Source organism: Ylistrum balloti, unplaced genomic scaffold (genome assembly GCF_031769215.1).
Source record: "Ylistrum balloti isolate Yb309-2 unplaced genomic scaffold, AGI_CSIRO_Ybal_v1 Utg370006, whole genome shotgun sequence".
Lineage (NCBI taxonomy): Eukaryota > Metazoa > Mollusca > Bivalvia > Pectinida > Pectinidae > Ylistrum > Ylistrum balloti.
In genome coordinates, this window is record NW_026782081.1 from 434,873 (window position 1) to 460,015 (window position 25,143).

At 35.1% G+C, this 25,143-nt stretch overlaps 1 protein-coding gene across 1 annotated transcript; it reads right to left on the bottom strand.

The window, feature by feature from the left end:
* Nucleotides 1-3,769: 3,769 nt before the first annotated feature.
* Nucleotides 3,770-25,089, bottom strand: LOC132548233 (anaphase-promoting complex subunit 5-like). Its single transcript, XM_060212073.1, has 18 exons — nt 25,048-25,089; nt 19,565-19,875; nt 19,193-19,275; nt 17,622-17,743; nt 16,436-16,664; nt 16,049-16,115; nt 15,533-15,634; nt 14,197-14,399; nt 12,913-12,994; nt 12,673-12,765; nt 11,158-11,225; nt 10,250-10,363; nt 8,776-8,899; nt 8,345-8,541; nt 7,747-7,863; nt 6,238-6,385; nt 4,958-5,120; nt 3,770-4,214 (listed from the first exon to the last, which is right to left on the bottom strand). The coding sequence occupies exons 2-18, from the start codon at nt 19,808-19,810 to the stop codon at nt 4,003-4,005; spliced, it is 2,370 nt and encodes a 789-aa protein (XP_060068056.1). The 5' UTR covers nt 19,811-19,875; nt 25,048-25,089; the 3' UTR covers nt 3,770-4,002.
* Between the last annotated feature and the right edge of the window lie 54 nt (nt 25,090-25,143).

Below are 25,143 nucleotides of genomic sequence, written 5' to 3' on the forward strand. Positions count from 1 at the left end.
TCTTATGAACATTTATGACTTTGAATATTATAAATATACATGATTTTGAATATTCATCAAGTCATGAATACTTCAGAATCTTTTATTTTATTTCTTCATAATTTATTGGTCAAAATGTAGTGCTATAATAAGTTCAATTTGGTGCAGATATAAAAACAAGTTTTGATAATTGCATACGTTTTGGCCGACTCCTTGTTCAGTTGTACTGACCAAGGGATATGTATACATTTACGTATTGGTAAGAAAGTTATAGACATAATACTATATTGCTCCTGGACTATCAAGGTTTCCTAGAATCTTTTTTTTCCTTGTTTGTGTTATAAGATGTAATGGTTTATGAATGTTGTGAACATACACAACAACTGAAGCCTAACTGTGATCAAAATAGTGTACCAGTGATTGTGGCCGGGCATTTCATAGCAAACTTTACAGATTGGTATCTGTGTGTATTTTGTTGAACACGTTTGAAGACAATTATTCTTTGATTAAAATACCAACATGTACTCTAAATACATTGTACACACATATATATATGTAGATATACTGGATAGCTTGTGTATGTATCAGAATAGGTGTTCAATTGATGTATTGAAATGGTACAGGTGAACTAGTGTGTTGTTCAATTGCATGTCAAATCTACAATTACACCTGATGTTATTATTTAACTAACATACATATGATATGAATCTGATATGACATGATCCAGTTTCATATATGCTATCTTCTAAACTTCACAATCACAGAATTGCTAACCAATGAATTATTTTTCATGTACAGAAGATTTTTTTTAACTGGAAAGATATTTCTAAATGTTAGTAGAATGTTGTGAATTTGAAGGGATTTAGATTAAACTTTGACTCATAATCCTGGTAAGATTTGTTGAGTATCACCGGTGATGTAGGCTGTCTTACCCACTCATAATCCTGGTAAGATATGCTAAATATCACCAGTGATGTAGGCTGTCTTACCCACTCATTACTTTAATTATTTCCTATAAATGATACAGGCAAGATAACAAATTGATCACCATTTCATTAATGTTAGATAATAGATCCACGTGTTACTACATGTTTGTATATTAACCAAAATAATGGCATACACAAGATATCCTCAAAGATATGGTGTCAAAATATTTATATCCAACAACTCCAATTGTTTAAATTTATTTCAGTCACACAATATATACCATAATTAAGAATACTGACGGTGTGTATAATTTATCAGTAGACTTCTTCCTTTACTTGCTGTACAAACTCTTTGTGATGATCAGGGTTACATTCGGCGATTCCTTTAAACAAGGATATGATAGGCATGATAAACATTTATATGGCAGGCATAAAGGATTTTCTATGGATGTATTGGTGCCTTTTACCACATATCAAGTTAGGTTCATAGATTACATGTCTGTAATCTGTTTTATTTATACTTTGGAAACTTGATGGAAGAAGTTTTTCATCAAAGTCATGATAAACTGATTTCTTGTGTGATAGTTTCCAAGACATACCTCCTTGTACAGTATGATTGTTAGTGGTTGCTTTTGATTGCTTAAACATTGATATTATTTCCTTATTATATAATAAGTAGTTTTATGCCTTAAAATTCACTGCGTTGTTAATATGTTTATTCCCATATAAAATACTTTTGCTAGAAACAGCTTGTAAAGTCTTGTCCCAGCTTTCTTAACTTTGTGTTGATATTTTTATATTTGTGGTTTATGAGTATCTATTAACAAAAGTTGTGGAAATGTTGGGTGTTGAAAAGTCCTATAAGTGTATAAAGTACTTAACTTCATGTAAATTTTCTAGTCATGAAGTGTTAAGTCAAAGCAAAACATGCTAGTCTATTGTGATGTTCACGTAAAATAAAATTTCTATAACACAGTTCAAAAGAAAGAGGAGAAAATGCCAGAAGAAAATAATGCCAAAAATTGAAAATACTACTGTAACCAAACCATCAGTGCATAGCTTCCAGTAGGGGATAGGGGTAGTGCCATTATTCATAAGCTTCGGGTGTTTTGTGCTTCCATGAATACAATTATTGTAGTACTTGTGTATTGCACATGTGTCATCTGAAACAAAACTTACAACGAAAATTGAAATTTTGATCTTCTCTTGCTTTTGATAAGCCAGATATATTGTGTTCACATTTACAGAAGGGTGAGTTTTGTTCTCATAACTGTGTTCAAATAGTTGTTTTATAATATTATGTTTTATTTGTTGGACAATAACTTGAAACATTAGTCTGACAGTCATGCTGAGTAATTAAGCATATATATTGTTTTACGAGTGCTCAGATTTATTCCTTTATGTTCACAAATACAAAATTTGTATGTCTAGAGGCAGTGTTGGTAGCTGGCTGTTCTAACTGCATATACTTACATTACCTTCTGTTTAAAATCATTATCATCTTGTACAAAATTCTGTCCTTTGAAATATATACCATTAATGTTATTAAGTAGTCAAACAGCCACCTCAGGGAACTGAAAAGCATTTCTTTTATGTATGAGGTAGTCTTTGTATAATGTTCAGTCAAATGAACTACGAAGAATAAGTACTTTATCACATACTACCTTGTTATCAGTGTAGTAACCCCCTGTTACATGATTTTGTGTTTTCAGACATGTTAATAACACCCGACAGAGCTGCGATTGGCTGAAGGTTGTCATTGTCATAGCTTCATGAGATCATATGCATTATAAGGTTACAATGTTATAAGAAAGGTTATATGCTGTGAGAATATCGCCAGTTTTGATTTTGTATTAGTTTAAAAAAAATACTGTTTTCACCACTGTTTACAAAAGTATCATGTGATAAGCAAAATCAAGACACATTTTAGTCTTTGCATTGTAAATTTTATACAACTCAAGTACAATGTATATTTTTTGAACAATCATTTGAATTGCAAAGAAAGTAACACAGCAATCCCAATTTTAAACACTTTCATCCAGTTAGGTTTCTAACCTCCAAAAAGCAATCTCCAAGTATTGTACTTAAGATGATCAAATTAACACAGTTATGAATGATGCTGCCTGTTTAGCTAGTGTTAACATTTTAAAGAAGATGAATATATTTTGACTTGTTAATTTATTTTTTTGTTGTTTGTGAACCACTGTTGTTAGCCAAACATTAGATTAAATTACTGTAAGACGGAAAGTCTTCTGACCTATATATTTGGTTCATATCATTTGAATCATTTATGATAAATAACTCCTAAGTGATTTATTTACATGTATCGAATCATATATCTGATGATGGTAGAAGACTTATACAACTTGTTATGAATATTTCACATCTTACAGGACAATCTTTTGTTTTCCTCTCTTTTTTTTTAAATTTTTTTTGGGCAAAGCCTTCCCTCAGTTAGTAGTTCAATTTTACATATATGCCATATGTTGATGCTAACCTTGTACTTTGTAGAATAGAAGTCATGATGTATGAATAACTGGAATTGTGTTGAATGAATGTGAGGTTGATTGTACATGTATTTCTTGAATGTATGGTTATTGCTCAACCAATCAAATTTTGAGAACTACTTGAATTGGTCAGCATAGGAACATGGCCATGATGTCCTTTTCCAGGAGTTTGGCTAGCAAAAGCCATGAATATAGACAATAGATTGACCTACAACAGGGTACATGCTATTGGTACCATTAGAAGTACAATATATATAATCTTGAGTTGCTTGTGCCCCAATGGATGCGAGTGTGACTTGTCTGAAATATAAAAACTATTGAACTCACTATCGTGAAATCATGCAAAAATAAAAAGAATTCAACAGAAAATTTATTTTATTTTATCTTTGAGATGATAATGGAAAACATCTTTATCATGTAGACTCGTAAAGAGGCCAAGGAGGTCCAAGAAAAGTCTGCAGTTCTTGCCATGTAAAATTTTCACACAAGTGACATGTATTTGATGTTGAAGTTTTCTCTGATGGTGCCACAATGTTTTGAAGCATAGAGTCTAGGAGTTGAACAACTCTACTTATACATGTCCTTTCCTCTTACAAAGCATTAACTATTACTCTGTTTTGTGTAGGAAACTGTAGGTCCAGTTGTCTGAACTGATAAGCACATTTATTTCGCTCCGACGTGTAACCCAGTTCATTATATAGTCTTGCTAAGTAATATGTAGCATCCTTCACTCTTAAGGAAGCATCAATTTTCTTGAACTTCTCTATCACGTTCGCAATCATGTTGATGGCAAGTAACAATGCTGTAAAAAAAAAAAAATAAGACCACAAAATAAATGATATCAAAATCTGTTGGCAGGTTTCTGCAGGTGCAAATGGCCAAATAAATTTCGCTGAAAAGTAGAAAAGTTTAAACAACGTCCATCAGAGACGGGTCAGGCTCCCCAAATGGGACAAAATTCAAGAATGAAAAATAACAAGGGACAATTATTCCTAAATAATGCAAAGAGAGTTATGGTTCTTGTACAATGCACTTCTCATCAATATCTATCTATGTTGATACCACTTATGGATTTTGTGCTATGCTTCGGACAAAATTGATAGATAGACTGATGAACAGATGGATGAACAAAGTAGCAACTATATGCTCTCCCTTCAGGGAACATAAAAATTAACCTGGTAATAGACTGTTTCCCCAGAATAATGAAATTCACATCCAATGAATGAAATACTGAAGTAATTCTCTGGGTTTTTTTGGTTATTTTATCCCCTGATTTTTTATCCTAATGCATATTGCATCCCCAGGAACACACATTATTTCTCTACTTTATAAAAAGTCTGTACAAACCTACTGTAATTAGTGTCGGTCAGAGTGACACACATTTATTTCTAATTGAGAGATATTATAAAGCAATAACTGCAGCAACAATTTATGATATCATAATAGTAACATGGATTCTGGAGTCCAATGAAATTGTACAGCACTCACGATAATGAAGATTCTCAATCTGGTGAACAAGGAAATCATAGCTAGAATTTAACATACCTGTCTTGCGTTCTTTTTGGGGACTGTCTGCATTAGCAGCCACCTGGCAGCGAGCATAGCAGTACATAGTGCGAGCCTGATCATACATACTTCCATGAGAGAATATCTGAACCATCTGAGTGTGTAAAAGTTTGAGAGCCTGCTCTGGCAACTTCATCTGGAACTGGGAAGGAAAAAAAAAGCATTTACGTAATTCAGTTTACAATCTAATGATGCCAATGTTTCAGGTCCAAAATGTTGAAGCTGTGATCTGATTGGGTATTGACTTTTGGAAACATTGGAAAGGCAACATGATGATGTTAGAGTGTTTTGTAAATATCATGGTGATAAATATACCTTTGAAAAATTAATTTAATATTCTTCCTTTAAAATAGCCTTATTAAAAAAAGTAATTACTTTTGACTAAATTTTTGGGTGCTCTGATGTTTTAATGATGACTGTGCACTTTGAATAATACAAAGGCAGTTCAGATTTCATGTAAGTAAATAGCCACAACTTGATAAATTAACAAGAGGCCCATGGGCCTTAACGGTCAATCAACTACAAAAATTTTCAGCAAGGAAAAGGCTTATATTTTTTACTTTTACAATGTATTCTTACCTCGAAGCTAGTTTTGGTGAGGATTAGGTAACTGGAACAAGTGTTACCTATTTTTAGACAGTAAAGTTGCAGCTCAATCCAACTGGTAAAACTTGAGAAGAAGTTTCAAAAATAGGTGTTGCACAGGAAAACCATGATTGTGCAATCATTTTAGAAATTGGCCACCCTGGCTGTCATATGGAAGTTCTGACAAGGTAAAAAAATACTAACACTTTGTTAGCTACCTTTCCTTAACATTTCTAGCTCAATGGCACCAGAGAAACTGGAGGAGAAGTTTAAAATATGTTTTTCAAGATGGTGGCCATCTTGGATTTCAGACATATCCAGAAAAAAAACAACAGTTGGTCAGGACCATCTCAGGATCATTTTATGCAAGTTTGAGCTCAATTCCATCAGTGAACATGAGAAGAAGATTGAACTGTCAAACGTTTACACACCAAGGATAGCACACAATAGACGATGACAGACGAAGTACAATGGCTATAGATCATCATGACCCTTCAGAACAAGTCCATTGGTGAATTTGATCTCCTGTTTTCGTTGGATAAAACAAAGTAAGGACATACAGGAATATTCATCAGACCAAATGGTTCAACCTAATTGCCTTACAGAAAAGTCTTTAGTATGTGAAAGTTGCCATGGAGTGTTAAACTGATCCATGTAGGATGTATTTTGCCTACCTGGATGAAAGCAAGATGTACAGTAGCTATAGCAATAGTGTACTGGAGGTGGTGCTCTTTAGCATGAGTGAGACAATCGAGGACATGAGATAAAGCCGACGTGTGGTTTCCTGTCTGTATGTACAGCTCAGCCAATGTCAGCAGCACTCTGCAATATAACACAACTATGTGTACCTAAACAAAACATAGAAAACAGCTCAACATACCAGAAATTAATACAATGAAATATGCAAAATGTTCCAGAATACAACACCCCAGAAAGTAACACATGGAAGTACAGCTTCACACCCCAGAAAGTAACACATGGAAGTAGAGCTCCACACCCCAGAAAGTAACACATGGAAGTACAGCTTCACACCCCAGAAAGTAACACATGGAAGTACAGCTTCACACCCCAGAAAGTAACACATGGAAGTAGAGCTCCACACCCCAGAAAGTAACACATGGAAGTACAGCATCACACCCCAGAAAGTAACACATGGAAGTACAGCTTCACACCCCAGAAAGTAACACATGGAAGTACAGCTTCACACCCCAGAAAGTAACACATGGAAGTACAGCTTCACACCCCAGAAACTAACACATGGAAGTACAGCTTCACACCCCAGAAAGTAACACATGGAAGTAGAGCTCCACATCCCAGAAAGTAACACATGGAAGTACAGCTTCACACCCCAGAAAGTAACACATGGAAGTAGAGCTCCACATCCCAGAAAGTAACACATGGAAGTACAGCTTCACACCCCAGAAAGTAACACATGGAAGTAGAGCTCCACATCCCAGAAAGTAACACATGGAAGTACAGCTTCACACCCCAGAAAGTAACACATGGAAGTAGAGCTCCACACCCCAGAAAGTAACACATGGAAGTACAACTCAATATATCATGAATTAATACAATGAAATACAGTTCAACATTCTTGAATGTTTGAATCCTGTCATTAAGTCATTTAAAGATTTTAACATATTTGATCCCTGTGGCCTTGAAAGTAAGTCAAGGACATTCATTTGAACAAACTATGCAGCTCTTCATCCCAGCATGCTAATGCCTTTAATCAACATTCTGGGTCTTTCAGTTCTTGAACTTGAGAAGAAGTCATTTCAAAATTTTCACACATTTAACCCCTAAGACCTTCAAAAAAGCTCAAGGTCATTCATTTAAACAAAATTAGTGGCCCTTCATCTCAACATGCTACAGCTCAATATCAGCACCGTGGCCCTTTTGGTTTTTGAGAAGAAATTGTTTAAAGATTTAAACACATTTGATCCCTGTTACCTTGAAAGTGGGTCAAAGTCATTCATTTAAAATTGGTAGCCTTTCCCACAAATGACCTGATAAAAGACAGCTCATCATACTGGAATATAACACACTGAAACACAACTCAACATACAAAAAAAAAGCACTGATACCAGAATTTTATACAATGAAATATATGCTTAATGTACAAGAATACATCACACTAAAATACAGCTGAATGTATCACACCATCACTCTTCAGCATACAGTACCTGCAGGGATAGTCTGGAGTGTATTTAGACTGGTTTTGTCGATATTTCTCCATCAGGCTGTGAAGGGAGTTGAGGGCAGTGGGTATGTCTCCTTTCTCTTTGTTGAGCATGGCACTCCTGGGATAAGCAAAAATGCATATCAATAGTTCAATATTAATCTTACTATAGAAATTGTTGAATAGGTTTGGCAATGATAAAACGAATGGTATATTTTAATTCAACACTTAACACAACTAAAAACTTGTGAATCTTACTTAAGGTAAGAAACTTTCCTAAGATTAGTGACCCCTACACAAAACATGTACCCAAACAAAGACTGGTGACTCCTACACAACACTTATGACCTCTATAACAAAGATTTTACCTTACATGTTTGTTCCCTATAAGAGAGATATGAACTCTAAGACATGTACTATACAAAGAACTGGTCACCTCCCTAAGGACAACATGAACTTAACCTGAGACTTGAGGCACTACATTGGAGACATGAACCCTATCAAAAGTCCATCCCCACCGGAGACATGGACTAAGTTCACTCCTGTTGGAGACATGTCATGGACTTCCCTGTGACAACCCCAACTAGACAAAGAAACCTTACCTAAGACAGGCCTCGTCCTCATCCAGTCCCCGAAGGTTGTTGACAGCCTGCTCAGTTGCCGTCCAGTTTCTATTGAGAAGCGTTTTATCAAATTGGATCTCCTGTTCACATGACATCCATATGTGTGCATGTTGTGTGTGAGAAGGGAACCTCTGTTTTGCCGTGTTAATGATATCTAGGGCGGAAGAGTAATGACCCTATTGATAAAAGATAAATGTAAAATCATTAATGTCATTATCATATATAACACCATGTTTGTCCTTTAATAAGCACATGGGGCAAAAACATAATCTCTGAGTCAAGATGGGGATATATATATTACAGGGCAGTGAAACAGCATTAATGACATTCCTACAAAACTATAATAGGTAAGCTTAATACATTGGATTACTTCAATACTGACAGGTATTTTGTAATGAGAGACAACCTACCTGATCAGAAAAGTGTCTGGCCATGTCACATAGTGAGATACACACAGACTCCCCATTGTGGTAAATACCACTGTCTGATGTGTCTAGGTTCAGAACCAGCTGGCTAGACATGGAGGAGTTCTCTCTAGAAATATAATAATAGTGTTATAGACAGACATTTAATGATAAGTGGTGCTACAGACAGATAGACATATAATGATAAGTATTACAGACATACAGACAGACAGACATATAATGATAAGTGGTGCTAGACAGGTAGACATATAATAAAAGGTGCTACAGACAGATGAACAGATGGATGGACAGATAGAAATATAATGATAAATGGTGCTATAGACAGATAGACATATATAAGTAGTACAGACAGATGGATGGACGGATGGACAGACAGACATATAACGAGAAGTGGTGCTATAGACAGATAAACATATAATGATGTAAGTGTAAGAGATGAACATATCAAGCTATCTGTAAATATAACCAATGAATCAAGAAACTCTAGCATCATTCGGTCAGAAAAATTAACGACATACTGTCAACACACATATCTTAATGTTAATCTTTTTTTATTACTGTTTGTGCTGAGTGCAATGTGTTCAATTATGATTGTGCTAATTACTGTTTCTTTACACTGTTTTCTATTGCAATTTTTGTAGATATACTTATTCATCACTGAGTTAATCTGTGTACATTCATATTTAGTTATGCAATAAAATCTGAGTGTGTCAATATAAGTAGGTATACAGCAGATATTATTGATGAAACAAGTCAAAATAAAAGGAAAAAAATGCAATGAGTTTCATAAATCTCATATCAAATTATTACATCACTTGAATACATTTGTAAAAATTTTTGAAAACAGCATTTATAAGATTAACACAAATCTCAAATCAGCAGTATTTTTGGTAATGCCATTTAGCATAAGACACCATAAGGGGATTAAAAATACAATATATATATTGATACAACATCAGAATTAGGGGATTTAAAATACAATATATATATTGACACTTCTCAGAATTAGGGGATTTAAAATACAATATATATATTGATACAACATAGAATTAGGGGATTTAAAATACAATATGTATATTGACACATCACCAAATTAGGGGATTTAAAATACAATATGTATATTGATACAACATAGAATTAGGGGATTTAAAATACAATATGCATATTGACACATCACCAAATTAGGGGATTTAAAATACAATATATATATTGATACAACATAGAATAAGGGGATTTAAAATACAATATGTATATTAATACAAAATAGAATTAGGGGTTTCGGGATAAACTGTCTTCAGGTGTTTCATTTGTTCATCTAGACTTCAAAAGCACCCTTACTACTTAGTATACTTTCTGACACAAATTAGTTTTTTTAGTATAACTATGACATAGTATCAGCCCATATTAGTATAGTATGCATAAAGAGTCCAGAATATGTAACCCTGTTCGTAAGCATTACCTTTTGCCGTACATGTTCCACAGTGCACCTTTCTGGGCATAACTCACACACATAAAGTGGGACTGTGAGTGTTGGCAGTTCAATATGTCACTCTTCAGGAGGAAGTCAAACACACTGCACCAGAAACAATTATTATCAGAAAAAAATGTACTCATTGTCAGACAGATACAGACTGTTAACGTACGATCTCACTTTTCTATCACACGTCTTTCTACATCATCAAAGATAACATTTAACATTTCATATCATTTAAAATTCTACTTAACCTCTGTGAATCAAAATTAATATCTGTGGACTATGGACATTACAGATGCTACACTAATGTTTTACTAGAAAATCTCAACTCAGAGATCTATCATACTTTGCCTGTACTATTTTAAGCTTGTTCAGACTAATGCCTCTGACAAAGGTACGATCAGAACATTTTAAAATTATATACATGTCTCCAGGATAGACATTCTCCTCTTTAGCCTAATATATGTGATTATCTATATATAATCCAATATCTAATTTCAAAGGAATGATTTCCAGCTGTTTAGCTGATGTTTATTATATTTAAAAGGTAGAATAGATCAGTAGGCTTTTAATTATTATTTTGTTTTATTACACAAAATACTTTCTTATCATTAATCTATGGATCAGTTACTTATTTACATCCGACAAAAACTTTTGACAAAGGCCCTGAAGTCAATATACATTACACATCCAAACAGATCAAAACTTCAATGATCGTTTTTCACTCACAGAATTTTTTGGAGCCAATTCTGCTTGTGACAGGTAATGGCAGTAATGTAATGCCATGATTAGTATCACATTACCCCGATATTTTCTGACAGGCAGAGTTATCTACCTTTGTCCGGCAGATAAAACAACATAATCCTTGGTCGACTAAATAATTTGTACTTTACCTTGCAGGCTTGGCGGTAGCAAAAGCATTATGACGAGCAAGTGCTTGAATTCCAAGAGATGTGATATTCTGAAAATTGAACATCAAATCTAGAGATACAGAATACCACACAATAATATTGTTTCCAAGAAAAACATTTTAGTACCCATATCTACCCATAAAGTCTCCTCAAGTATAGCAATTATCATACATCTGAATACAATCTGGTCCTTCCATTGGTTCACTGTTTCTATAAACTCCAGGGTGTTAAGAAAGTTTAATTTATATATCATAATAAATAGAGAGTTTCAAGGAAGTAGCAAAAATTTCACAAAGACCTAATAAATAAATAAATTATCTTTTAATTATTTACTCATGTGTATTTCAATCTGATAACAACAAGAATAAGTTATGAGTGGAAAACTCCTTTAGTTTTGTGGCACCTTGTCACTGTAGCTACATCTCTATACACATCACTCCCACTGTAACTTGGAACAAAATAAAATTCTTGAAAGAGTGAGCGTTACAAAGCTAGATCTCATCTAGTAGCATTAACTGCATTTGTTGACAATAATGGCTTCCAAATCACCACAATCCTGTTTACATCTTGGTCTAAAATTTCCCAAACAGAAAAACAAAGCACTTACACTTGTTGTTCTGGTCAGCCCTGGAGACAAAACCTTCCTAACAGATAGAGATAAAAATATAGACTGCAGGCCAACCTAGAATTCTCTATCTTGATTGGGGGTTATATCTCACAACAGGGAGACAGATATTGACATACTTATAAACTATGACATCAGACAAGCTGTCCTAGTGACCACTACTCTGTAACTTACTTGGAGAGAGAGATCAAGACTTTTGCCGATTAACTGTGCCATCAAACTTGCTGTTCTAGCAACCTCGACTCCTCTCAAACTTACTGGGAGAGAGATCAAGACTTTTCCTATAGACTGTGCATCAAACTTGCTGTTCTAGCAACCCCGACTCCTCTATAACTTACTGGGAGAGAGAGATCAAGACTTTTGCCTATAGACTGTGCATCAAACTTGCTGTTCTAGCTGACCCTGGCTCCTCTATAACTTACTGGGAGAGAGAGATCAAGACTTTTGCCTATAGACTGTGCCATCAAACTTGCTGTTCTAGCTGACCCTGGCTCCTCTATAACTTACTGGGAGAGAGAGATCAAGACTTTTGCCTATAGACTGTGCCATCAAACTTGCTGTTCTAGCTGACCCTGGCTCCTCTATAACTTACTGGGAGAGAGAGATCAAGACTTTTGCCTATAGCTCCTCTATAACTTACTGACTTTTGCCTATAGACTGTGCCATCAAACTTGCTGTTCTAGCTATCCTGGCTCCTCTATAACTTACTGGGAGAGAGAGATGACTTTTGCCTATAGACTGTGCCATCAAACTCCTTTTGCCTATAGACTGTGCATAACTTAACTTAATGGGAGAGAGAGATCAAGACTTTTGCCTATAGACTGTGCCATCAAATTGCTGTTCTAGCTGATCCTGGCTCCTCTATAACTTACTGGGAGAGAGAGATCAAGACTTTTGCCTATAGACTGTGCCATCAAACTTGCTGTTCTAGCTGATCCTGGCTCCTCTATCCTGTGCTGCCAACTCTGCAATAAAAGAAACAGTCTCAATCACAGGAAAATACCCTGGTATACAAAAATAGCACCTGTTGATTACTCAGTTTACCTGGTGTCACAATAATCTTACATACTATATAATTTCATGACAGGTCTAATTTACACAGGAGCTCCTACCAATGCATGCTGTAGACAAACATGGTCGTTGGTTTCCTGGGCCATACTGATAGCTTCTCGAAGTGCCGCCAGAGATTCATCTCTACAAATAAAAAAAAACACAAGGGTCATATTTATACCACATCAGGAAAAATTGTGTGCATAAAATGAAATGTTGTAAAAAGCATATACGAATAATATGCCCTGCTTCTGCTTGTTCTTAGGCTGCATTTGCATAACTCGGTTGAAACAGGTGCTCTGGAGTTATTCAACCATACACAAACGCACTTGTACCAAGTTTTACCGGTTGATGGCTCTAATGACCTTTTATGTGTTGATGGGCCGTTAAGAATGTCATAATCATAATAATAAGTTGTACCGAAAGTTGGATCTGATATACGTAAATTTAAAAATGCACAGTTAAGGAATTTCCTGTCAAGCATAAATCAATTAACTAAAATTAAGATTCCACCCCTTTCACTCCTACTTTATAGAACAATGCTCCCAGAAGTATGTGAGTGCACCGACCTTAATTTTTATGCTGAAATTCTGAAAACTAATAATATTCAGCAAATTCATTTCGGACAGGTAAGGCTGGACCCCTCAAACCGTATGTGTGAAATATTCTGCACTCCAGCCTCAGTCCCAGCCTGTACCTGGCATTTTCTTGCAAGTTCAAATGTTCGAACCGTTCCAACTGTTTACATGAAACGCCCCAGTACTGTATAAGGTGAAATAACCATTGTTATGAAACTATCTTTTTTTATTGCCCATACTGGGTCCTACTTCAGATCAAATTGGGACAGAAGCTATGCATCCTTACAGAAGAAGAAGGGTTTTGAAGAATTTACCCTATTTCTCTATTTCCCATACTGGACCCTGCCCCTCCTTCCCCCGGGAACCAAGTCCCACTGTTTATAAAAAATTGATTCTCCTTCACCCCAGAATGCTTCAGACCAAATCTGGACAGAATCCTGACATTTGTACAGAAGAAGAAAGATCTTGAAGAATATGCCCTATTACTCCAATTGGTCAATTATGACTGCTCTTCACCAAATGATTTTTCATACCAAACTGGGAAAGAATCCTGACATTCTTACAGAAAAATAAGGAGTTTAGATTTGCTTCATTTCACCTACTGGACCCCACCTCTCCTGCTCCAGGGGGCTGAGACCCACCATTCATAAAAAAAATGTTTCCCATTCACTTAAGAAGGCTTCAGATCAAATTTGGTCAAAATCTGCTCAGTTGTTCATCACTTTTCAGATGTACTTTATTTCCCTTCCAAGATCACTTTTTTGTTACCTGTGTCCAAATCGAAAGTGTAGAGCTGCAAGATTGAGGGCTGCATATCTCCTGCTGATGTTGTCCTCTTCACGGTTCTTACTATTTATCTGCATGGCATTGCCCCCAGACAGTGTATTGTTACGATCAAAGTAGTGGTACAAATTATGTACAGCTGTGCAGTACTCGCGCACTCGTAAATTGTTCAGATAACTCAGGAAGTGCTGTTCAATATCAAATATCAAATTTTATTAACTTCTGTAAAAAAAAATTCTAACACACATTTTCATAACAGGGTGTACCATTAGTGATCACTGGAAAGCATAAATCCAATATGTTCTAATGCTTTTCAGAGAATATTGTTGAGAGATTACGGTACAGTAATATCTATAAATGTATAATATAATCTATTACAAATACGTATCAATACAGTGCCAAAAACAGCATATTGAAAACAAACTGATAATCATAGATTCATAAAATTATAAAGAGAGTGTTAAAACACTATACAAGACATACATGCATTGATCTCTTTACCAATATGAAGAAGGCTTTTTAAGGGTTTTCTCTATTTCCCCTATTTGGCCCCACCCCTCTGGACCAATCGTTTGTATAAAATGAGTCCCCTTTCTCTACAGATGCATCTCACCACATTTGGTTTGTCATACATTACATATGAAAAAGACCTACCGCCTCTGTTGATTTCTTGGTTAGATGTGTAGAAGACCCACTGTCTCTATGATGATTAGATTTTAACATGTCTGTTATATACTACATGTGTAGAAGACCTACTGCTTCTATGTCTGGAGTATATTTTAACAAGACTGTTATATACTACATGTGTAGAAGACCCATCGCCTCTGTGATGTCTGGGTTATATTTTAACATGTCTGTTACCCACCGCCTCTGTGATGTCTGGGTTATATTTTAACATGTCTGTTACCCACCACCTCTGTGATGTCTGGGTTTTATTTTAAGATGTCTGTTACCCACAGCCTCTGTGATGTCTGGGTTTGATTTTAACAAGTCTGTTATACACTATATATTAAGAAGACCTACTGTTTCTGTGATATCTGGATTAGATTTAATATATCTGTTATACATTATATATTAAGAAGACCTACTGTTTCTGTGATATCTGGGTTAGATTTAATATATCTGTTATACATTATATATAAAGAAGACCTACTGTTTCTGTGATATCTGGGTTAGATTTAACATGAATGTTATATATTATATATGAAGAAGACTCACTGCCTCTGTGATGTCTGGGTTAGATGTGTTAAAGACCTACCGCCTCTGTGATATCTGGTTTACATTTAACAAAAATGTTATACTCTATATGAAAAATACCTACCGCCTCTGCAATATCTGGGTTAGATTTTAACATATCTGTTATTTTCTCCTGCAGTTTAGTGGGAGGTAAAGCCTCACTCTCATTGTGTTGTAGTAGAAACCCCTGAAAAAGGACAGAAGTCTATCAGTAAACAGGTGACAGAAGTCTATCAGTAAACAAGGAACATAATACTATCAGCAAACAAGGGACAGAATCCTATCAGTAAAAAGGGACAGTAGTCTGTCAGTGAACAGGGCACAGAAGTATATCAGTAAATCATGGACAGAAGTCTATCTGTAAACAATGATAAACTGGGCCCCTTTGCACTAAAAAGATATCATGTGAGGTAAAGAATTTAAACTCCATTGGTCCTTAGAGTATGAGATAATTGTGATCATTTTAAATCTGAACATTGATTTCAAATTCATAGATGTTTTGGCTGTTTCAAAAATCAAAAGTTGAATTAACTGAAGAAAGTAGTTGCAATAAATTTAGTCAGGTGGGCTAATATTGGTTGTATTTGCTATCATATTTTACCTGTCTGGATATGAAGTATTCAGCCTGTTTGTGAGAGTAAAATCCACCTTCAAATTCTCCAAACTTTCTAAAAATAAATATTGTAATACTGTTATCATATTTTCTTTTTCCCTACAAATCATTTAATGCATTTAAGTACTGCATTTCACATACAACTTGTTGTACATCTGTGTTGATCATCAAGGTGGTATGTTCATGAATCTGATTACAGTAAACAAACTTCAACTCCTGGCTTCTTAATTTCGTAAATACGGCTTACAACAAGTTCAAGGCAATTAGACTTTGCAAAATATACTATAGCATATCACCTGGCTTTAATATATCACAAAACATTCTTTCCATCAATGACGGTTTTAACGTAGGTCTGCCTTTAATTTTGCAACTTACCCTTCACCAAGGTTACTGGGGTCATATGACTTGGCCAGTCCACTCCTTGTGAGCTTGCCACACTGACTAGTGATAGAATCAATGAGCGAGCCCCCAAAGTTATCACTTTCCTCTGCAGCTAGCGGGGCATTAAAGGCTTCGTAGTATTCCTTGTATCGTGTATACAACTTTGTCACCTGGCTGAAGGATAACTTGTCAAATGCATGTATCATCCGTCGAAGAAATAAACCTACAAACATAAATAAGGTCTAAAATATAACATTTTCATTTTTTTAATTTTAATTATGTGCTTACTTTTCTATAATTTTTAAATTGTTTTCAATCACTGTTATCGTACTTACTAACTCACTATTCTATATTTGATAAACATGTACTTTCATGGTACTCTAGCCACTCTGTACAATAGCCTATTATGATACTTTGGGCCCTCTGTCTACACACCTTGCACAATAGCCGAGAATGTGATACTCCAAGCCCTCTGTCTACACACCTTGCACAATAGCCGAGAATATGATACTCCAGGCCCTCTGTCTATACACCTTGCACTGCAGCCTAGTATGATGCTCAAGACCCTCTGTACAATAGACTTTTATAACACTCTATGTCCTCTGTCTACACACCTTGCACAATAGCCGAGAATATGATACTCCAGGCCCTCTGTCTATACACCTTTCACTGCAGCCTAGTATGATGCTCAAGACCCTCTGTACAATAGACTTTTATAACTCTATGTCCTCTGTCTATACGCCTTACACAATAGCCTAGTATATGATAAACTGGTCCTCTGTCTACATACCCAGTACAATAGTCTAGTATATGATTATTTAGTCTCTCTGTCTACACTACTTGCACAATAGCCTAGTATATGATACTCCAGGCCATCTGTCTGCATACCCAGTACAATAGCCTAGTATATGATACTCCAGGCCATCTGTCTACATACCCAGTACAATAGCCTAGTATATGATACTCCAGGCCAGCTGTCTACATACCCAGTACAATAGCCTAGTATATGATACTCCAGGCCAGCTGTCTACATACCCAGTACAATAGCCTAGTATATGATACTCCAGGTCCCTTATCTACATACCCAGTACAATAGCCTAGTATATGATAAAATGGTCCCTCAGTCTAAATACCTTGCATGATAGCCTAGTATGATACTGTAGGCTTTCTGTCTACATACCCAGTACACTACTGCCAACAATCACAGGATCAGGAATTGTCTCATTGGGTTGTAAAATTCTTTGTAGCTCTTGAAAAAAGTCCATAAATGGCAGTACACCTTCCATGTAGAATTCTCTCAACCTAAAATGAAAGTTAAAAAAACATTGTACTGAACATGTATAGTTAACTTATCAACAAGATGTATACTATTAGTTACTACCACAACAGTGTAAGCTCCAGAGAAGGACAATATGCCTTTCACTACATAGATAGCCTGGAGTGTCTTGGTGTTTCTTAAGTATATGTATTGGCCTTTACAACACTGGCTAACCTACATCTCCCAATCTCATCACTGATGGAAGAGTTCAAGGTGGCAAAGTCAAGACTGGTAATGATTGTGAGGGAGAGATCTGTAATGCTGGCATAGAAATGAAATGAGTTGAAAATGATCAAAGAGTAACATGCAGTAAATCAAGCAAAAAGCTGACACAACTGGAATGAGGAAGGATGTTCAACACATCATCAGAGAAGTGGATGAAATGATCAGAAAGGCAAAATTGATGGAGATGAGGCTAAGGGGTAATGTGCAGGGTAAAATCTACAGATAGACTAACATGGTCTGATATCTGCCAAGTTGAACCGTGCTAAATTCACTTTGTACTGAGATTAAGTATACAACCTGCTTTCAACACCAACCTTTGCAAATGGAAGATACATCTATGTGGCAGACAAGGTATCCTCAGACACATTCTGTGTGCTTATAATGTTGCTCTCTGTTAGATATGATATAGGTGAAGAAATGACAAAGTCCTGAGGAACTTTGCTGATGCCTTATAAAAGGAAAGGACAACGAGAAGAAAGAAGGCACCTAGTAGTCAACCATTTACCAACTCTGTACATTCAGGAGAGGTAGGGAAGGCAATAGCAACTCACCAAACTGGAATCCTGGAGCAGAACTGGGATATCAGGGGGGACCAGGACAGAAAAATGGTGTTCCAAGCCCTCATACACGAAACCTTCACCCAGAGTGATCATGGTGGAGCTGACATTGCTAAAGGAGGAATGATGTGTGGATGCATTCAAAGAGAAGAAGGCGAAGTATGATAGACTGTGAGAAGGGTATGAGCAGCAGGATCGAAAGTTTGATGTTTTCCAGAAGAGATAAGAGGCAGGGGATTTTCATCAACAATTCCGAATGTTCTAGGCATATGGAGTCAAGGTTAAAGACAGGAAAGTTGCTGTGGAGTAACTCTCAAAGGTGGCAAAGAAAATATCCTGCTATCGCTGTTGAAGAAGAGAAGACAGAAGCTGGAGGTCATCCATACACAGGCAGTGATTTGGTCAACTAGGATGTTCTGGGAGGAGTCAAACCAAAAGATAGACCAGCTGCCTGATGATGTCTGGATAGCATTCTAGTGAATGTATTAGGTAAAGTTTATATTAACTACAAAAATAATTTGCCTGCATTTAACATTAGTGTGCATGAAGTAAAGTCTTATGTCATAGTATAAAGAAAATGATACAACAGTTCTCACTTTAAATCTTGATATCAATTATCAACTTAATTAAGATCTAATGTCTGTCACTGACTTGTCTGTAAAGTTATCCAGTAGAGTAGGCTGTAAGATGGACTGTACTTGTTCTAGTAGTTCTTTTAAGGATAAATCTGGGCTCTGCACAAAAGAAACAAGACCATATTATACATTTACATCACGGTTTCAAAACAATAACCTTCTTGATGTATTATAAAATCCTAATTGTCATCTGAAATGATTAATATATCTATAGATATAACAAAATAATACGACTTTGAATTTATTTCAAGAAAATATCATACATATATATATAATATGTACATATTTAGATACATTGTAACTTGCTGAAAATAAATAATAGATTATTAATGAATTAATGATATAAACATCACTAAATAGCCTATTTAATCATATGTATTATTTATACCTGTAATAATTTCAATATTGTGGTCATGAAATCACGTTTTTCAGTTTCTGTGAATTTCTGGAACATGTATCCATGTAACTGATGACCAATCCCAACCATTTGTTCTGTTGTGTCTCTTTTCTTCATTTCACAGTACTCGTATATTAGTGCCAGCAGGGCCACCTTGTGAGGGGTAACATGTTCATGTAATGGCTTCTGACCATGGGCACCAAACACAAACAAATCTGTTTTACTAGAAGTTGCCATTGTTGTCAGTTTTCCTCTAATTCACCTGTGAACCACTGATTTCTTCATATCCTGAGATGATGTACCTGCATATCACACAAAACAGATTTACTGCAAATTATTGAGGGGAAAGAAGGAGTTGGTCAGGACCACCATTTTACCATCAGAGAATCAGGTTTAGCCAAAGCATATAATATATGTACTACTCATGATGCATCCATATTAAGTAAATAGGTTAAAGCAAGTTTTATGATGTAGATATGGGATTGCCTCCCTTTGCCTCTATGATGAAATTTTTTTACATGTTTAAGTTTGACCTCTGGGTGTAGCTATATCCATGGACCCAGGGGTCCAACTTTAACAATTTATGATCTACATCCCTAAGATATGCTAAAAAGGCAATCTGAAAGCTGTGACTTTTCTCAGTCTGAAGGAAATCTTTTATTGCACAATCCCCATTACAGGCTATGCTGACCTTTGACACCTAGACAGGGTCACATTTATGTTGACCTTTGACCCCTGAGCATCAACAAATCTGTTGACCCAGGAACCTTATTTGAACAATTTAAAATCTTTACCCATACAGTATGCTGAAAATGAAATATCATAAGACATAGTATTTTTTTTGTAGTTTAACACCCATTATAGGCACTGTGCTGACCTGTAATCCCTGGGTGTGGCCACATTAATATTGATGAACCAAAGATATGTGTTCATAAGACACATGTATCACATAGTCATGTTACAGTTCTGAATGCTAACTGCATCAGGCTATGTATATACAGGCGAGTGTATTTAATCATATACTAGGTAAGATTTCTGCAGGCAATACCATGTATACATAATAATTTCACATCCATTATTACACTGCATGTATACACAAGCTTGCGACTGTCTTTTCAATATTATGAATTCAGTATATACACACATACAGGTATTGAACATGTCACACATCTTATCTTATCTTAGGTCAGGAAGACGATCACTAAAACTGTAAATCAAGCCAGTTTACTGTACTAACATCTCAATCTATACTGGTACTACTACGTATGACTATCATAATTACATGTACTGAAATTGACCGAAATTGCTATGTGTTTACTTCCACTGTATGATGATCCCTACTGAATTGATAAGGTAAGACATTCGTGTAAGCTCAAACATTTTAAAGATAGCACTTTTCTCTACTTTTTTTTTAACTGGTACATAATTAATTTCTTTCAAATTGTTGGATTTAATTTTCAATAGTTTGTAGTTCTCAATACCTAATATTGTAACCTAGCTTAATGAATGCTGTAGCATGAGGCATTTCTTCACAGTGACAGCACAACACCTTTGAAATGGGATAAACTATAGGACAACAGTCCATTTCATTCATGTTCAATCACATAAATAAACAAGAGTTTAGTGAGGTAGTACATAGGCTGAATGAGCATTTTGCACCAAAAAGGGAAAGAAAGTGATGTTCAATGTCTGATCAACATATTAAGGTTGTTTACAAACAGTATCAGTTGTGTAATGGTGGAGGAAACCAGCACCAATAGCAATAACACTCTGAGATGAGCCGTGAATAAGACTTAACTTACTGTTCCATTAATATTACAAAGGGCGTTACTCAATAAATGACTAACAAATTATTTTGGTTATCACAATTGTCTGAGCTATGGTGATAATGAACCTCCCTATGAAGTTTTAAGTGTGTCTGTATGACAGTTTTGCAGATATTGATCAGACACTGTTAAAGTAATTGAAATAAGGGGCCATAACTCAGTGAATTACAGGCCAAAAGTTGTCACTCTGAACCTACCTATAAAATTTGAAGTTGGTCTGTTGAAAAATTATTGTGATATCGAGCAGTCACTGTTTTGATAATTGAATAAAGGGCCATAACTCGGTATATTAGACGGAAAAATATGGTCATTGATTTTGTCCAAGTGACCACTTTCATGAACCTTCTTATAAAGGTTGAAGTAGATCTTTTCAGAGCTAATGGAGATATTGAACTGACACTTTTCCATTATTTAATAAAAGGCAATAACTCCAGAAATTTTCGTCAAAAATTTGTGGTCATCCAACTCATCTGAGCTATCATGGTAATGAACATCCCTACGAAATTGATCCGTTGAAAACTATTAAGGATATGAAGTGTGTTCCCACCCAACTGCCAAACCACCCTCCTGCCCAACCACCCTCCTGCTCATCTAATATATTAGTCTTAAGTCTGTATTGCTAATCATGACATTTAAAGATTGTAACATCCTTCAAAATAACTTCCAATATTTGAAAGAATGAGCAAATAAATGGTAGGAAAAAAGATGTTAAAATATAACACCCTGCGGACAGAGTATTGTACAAATACAAATATTGAAATGAAACATTAATTTCTTTTTCAAAATACCACTACTACTGAGACAGTACAATGCAATTTCATTATAACAAAGCCTATGATGTTTGAAAGAAACTGGGTGAAAACTGGAGAGACCTTCTTTAGACATGTTCAAAAAGTTAAAAAAAAAAAAAAACATAACGACTTGAGTCAAAATACCATAGGTGATGACAGTATGTCTTGATGATAAAGCACACAAAGTTTGAAGAGATCAGTCAAATATTGACAGAAGAAAGCTCTGAACAAGATTAAAATGCTGAGAAAACCAAAGGGTAATTATTCTCCCAACAAAAGAAACATTATTTGAACTATGGTAACTTTCATGTTCATTCCCAACATCATCTTAATTTTTTTTTGCATTAATTGCAGGTGAACTAATGAAGATCAGGGGCTCCTGGCCACTGTTAACACATTGACCTATGTGACTTTAAAAACAGAACAAGGTCACAATGATAATTCTACATGCAAGTCCAAAATCCTGTACTCATAGAATTTTGATGGTACTTGTAGCATTTCTGGAAAAGTTTTACATTGTAGGACATTGTAGATTGATCACTGAAGTCATTTATTTGAACAAAGACTTTCATCTCTGCATGATGAAGTCATTTGAAGATTTGAACATATTTTACCCCTCTGTCCTTGAAAGTTAATAGTGTGGTGATTTATAGGTTTGTGATATTTGAATCCAATTCCTTAAAAAAATTAAACCTCTAGATCACTGTAAAGAATTTCCTAAAAATAGTGTGATAGAGTGACCTTTACCCTACATTTACAACCCTGTGATGTGAATATTTTGAATATACAGTAAAACTCCACTTTGTGGAACATGAGGTAACCACACCAAAAGCTAAAGGAATAAGGGGATCTTAAAGTAATAAGTTCTAGACCATCAGGTATTGATTTCCCATGAAATTTTTACATTGTGCTACTGATACAAGGGAAAGCAAAGATAAATTGTGGGATAAGAATATCAAGTAAATAAATACCACGTACTATACTACTTATGGTTGCGGTCAATGATCATGAAATTGAATCTAGTTCTATCACCATATTTTTCAATTAACTAAAGCAGAAACCTTATACACTGTAGACAGCTCTCTGCCAAAAAAAGAATTATATGATGTCCAAATTCTCATTCTGTATTTTCTAGACATCAGTTTTGATTCATTGTGTGTTTCAGAGCAGCATTTCCAAGAAGCCAAATCACATGAATAATTGATAAAAATAAGAAGTTCAGTATATCAGGTGTATCCTAAATACAGTCCATTGTCTATATCTTATAGTTAGACATCTGTATCAGCAATATGCAAAAGCAATTAAACATGATTCATTCACACTATTACTCACTGAAATAATATGTATCATCTGAACATTGGTTCCAGACCATTATGTACTTTGAAACGTCCATTTTGTTGAGCTGTATCACATGAACTATTGACCTTTGTGACCATACACTCAGATAATTTTGGTTGTTGTAACATCTTACGCTACCAGAAAGAATAAAAATTTGTAATCTAAACCATTTGTCATAAAATATTATATTATATATTTTATTAGCAAATTTGTGTATTCTTTTCTTAATACACTTTTTACCTGTCAAACGTCCTTCTAGATATGATAATATAACCTATAAATTCATCCTCTGATAGCTGTGTTTCGTTATCCTCATTTATGTGAATAAATATTGACCATGAATAATAGGCCACACCTTCTCACAAATTCTTGGCTCCAGAAACCAAACTTACATATCTTATATTGAAAAAATGATAATTTATAAATTATCACTTTTGACGATTCTATTCGGATTTATTTTAATAGCGAGTTGTATACTGAGAGATGAAAAATCAATGTTATATTTGAGAAAAAAAAGTCAAACAATCAAAACTTGAATCTAACCCATTAGAAAAGGTGTACACATAAACACAGATATCTACCATTTTCACATCATAAATGTTTTTTTATTTTTATTTTCATCAAAATGTCATTTCTGTTCAAATGATGATTTTATGGAATACATTATTATATACTTGTGGGTCACACCAAGCTAACTCAAGTGTCCGTGATTTAGTGATGTCATTAGAAATGGAAGTGCATTCACATGTCCGATACACATGTCAAAAATTAATGTATTTGTTTAGTAGGACTTTATCGACAGGGTAGCTAGCAAAAAATAGAAACTATTGCGCCAATGACATAGACTTCGTTTGTTTTACGTGTATTAATGCATGTTCATGTTGCTTTTCGGATTCTGTGAGTATATCTTCTTTTCTTATCTGTCCCTATGTACAAAACTAGAGATATGTAGTCATTTGGGTTGGAAACTGATGCATTAAGGTCGGTTCGAAACTGATGCCCTAAGAATCAAACTGAACTTAGATTTAATACAATAAATAATGGACGCAGGCTGTAAGTCTCTATGTCCATATCAGATGATATTACAATATTTTACAATTCGATATACTTCTGGTGTACAATTAACAAGTCCACATATATAAAGTTATTCTTTAGTATTTTCCCAGTGGTTATCTAGTAGTATTTCGAAATTCTCTACATCCTCTGCATCTATAACATACTGCGGCAGATTGTTCCATGCATCTACTATGCGAACGCTGAAAAAGTTTTTCCTTATATCCAAGTTAAACTGGTTTTTATATATTTATAATGAGTTTCCCCTTGTTTTACTTTCAGTGTCCAGTTGAAAATGAAATATACCGGTTGTAACGCGTACTAATCATAATTAGCTCACTGACGAAAAAGGTATACAGTAATTCAATCGGATGACAAATAGAAGTAGTTATAGAACCTATATGTGCATATCTTAGATAAACAATTACCTACAGTTAACCATTAAGGCGTACATGACATATACTACCTGTAACTCCACAAATTTCATCTTTAGCGCCATATTGTTTAAAAACTCGGAAACCCTCTTAGAGGTGCTCCGAAAAATAATGAAAGAAAAATGTTT

Bases quoted from the DNA above. Each gene is read 5' to 3' on its own strand.
- LOC132548233 (XM_060212073.1), bottom strand. From the start codon at position 19,810: ATGGCAACTTCTAGTAAAACAGATTTGTTTGTGTTTGGTGCCCATGGT. The intron at 16,665-17,621 runs GTATGTAGACAG...TTATGTTTGTAG, and splicing joins TGTTGGCAGTAGTGTACTGG to GTTTATTTCTTCGACGGATG. The intron at 4,215-4,957 runs GTATGTTAAATT...TTTTTTTTACAG, and splicing joins CCAAAAAGAACGCAAGACAG to CATTGTTACTTGCCATCAAC.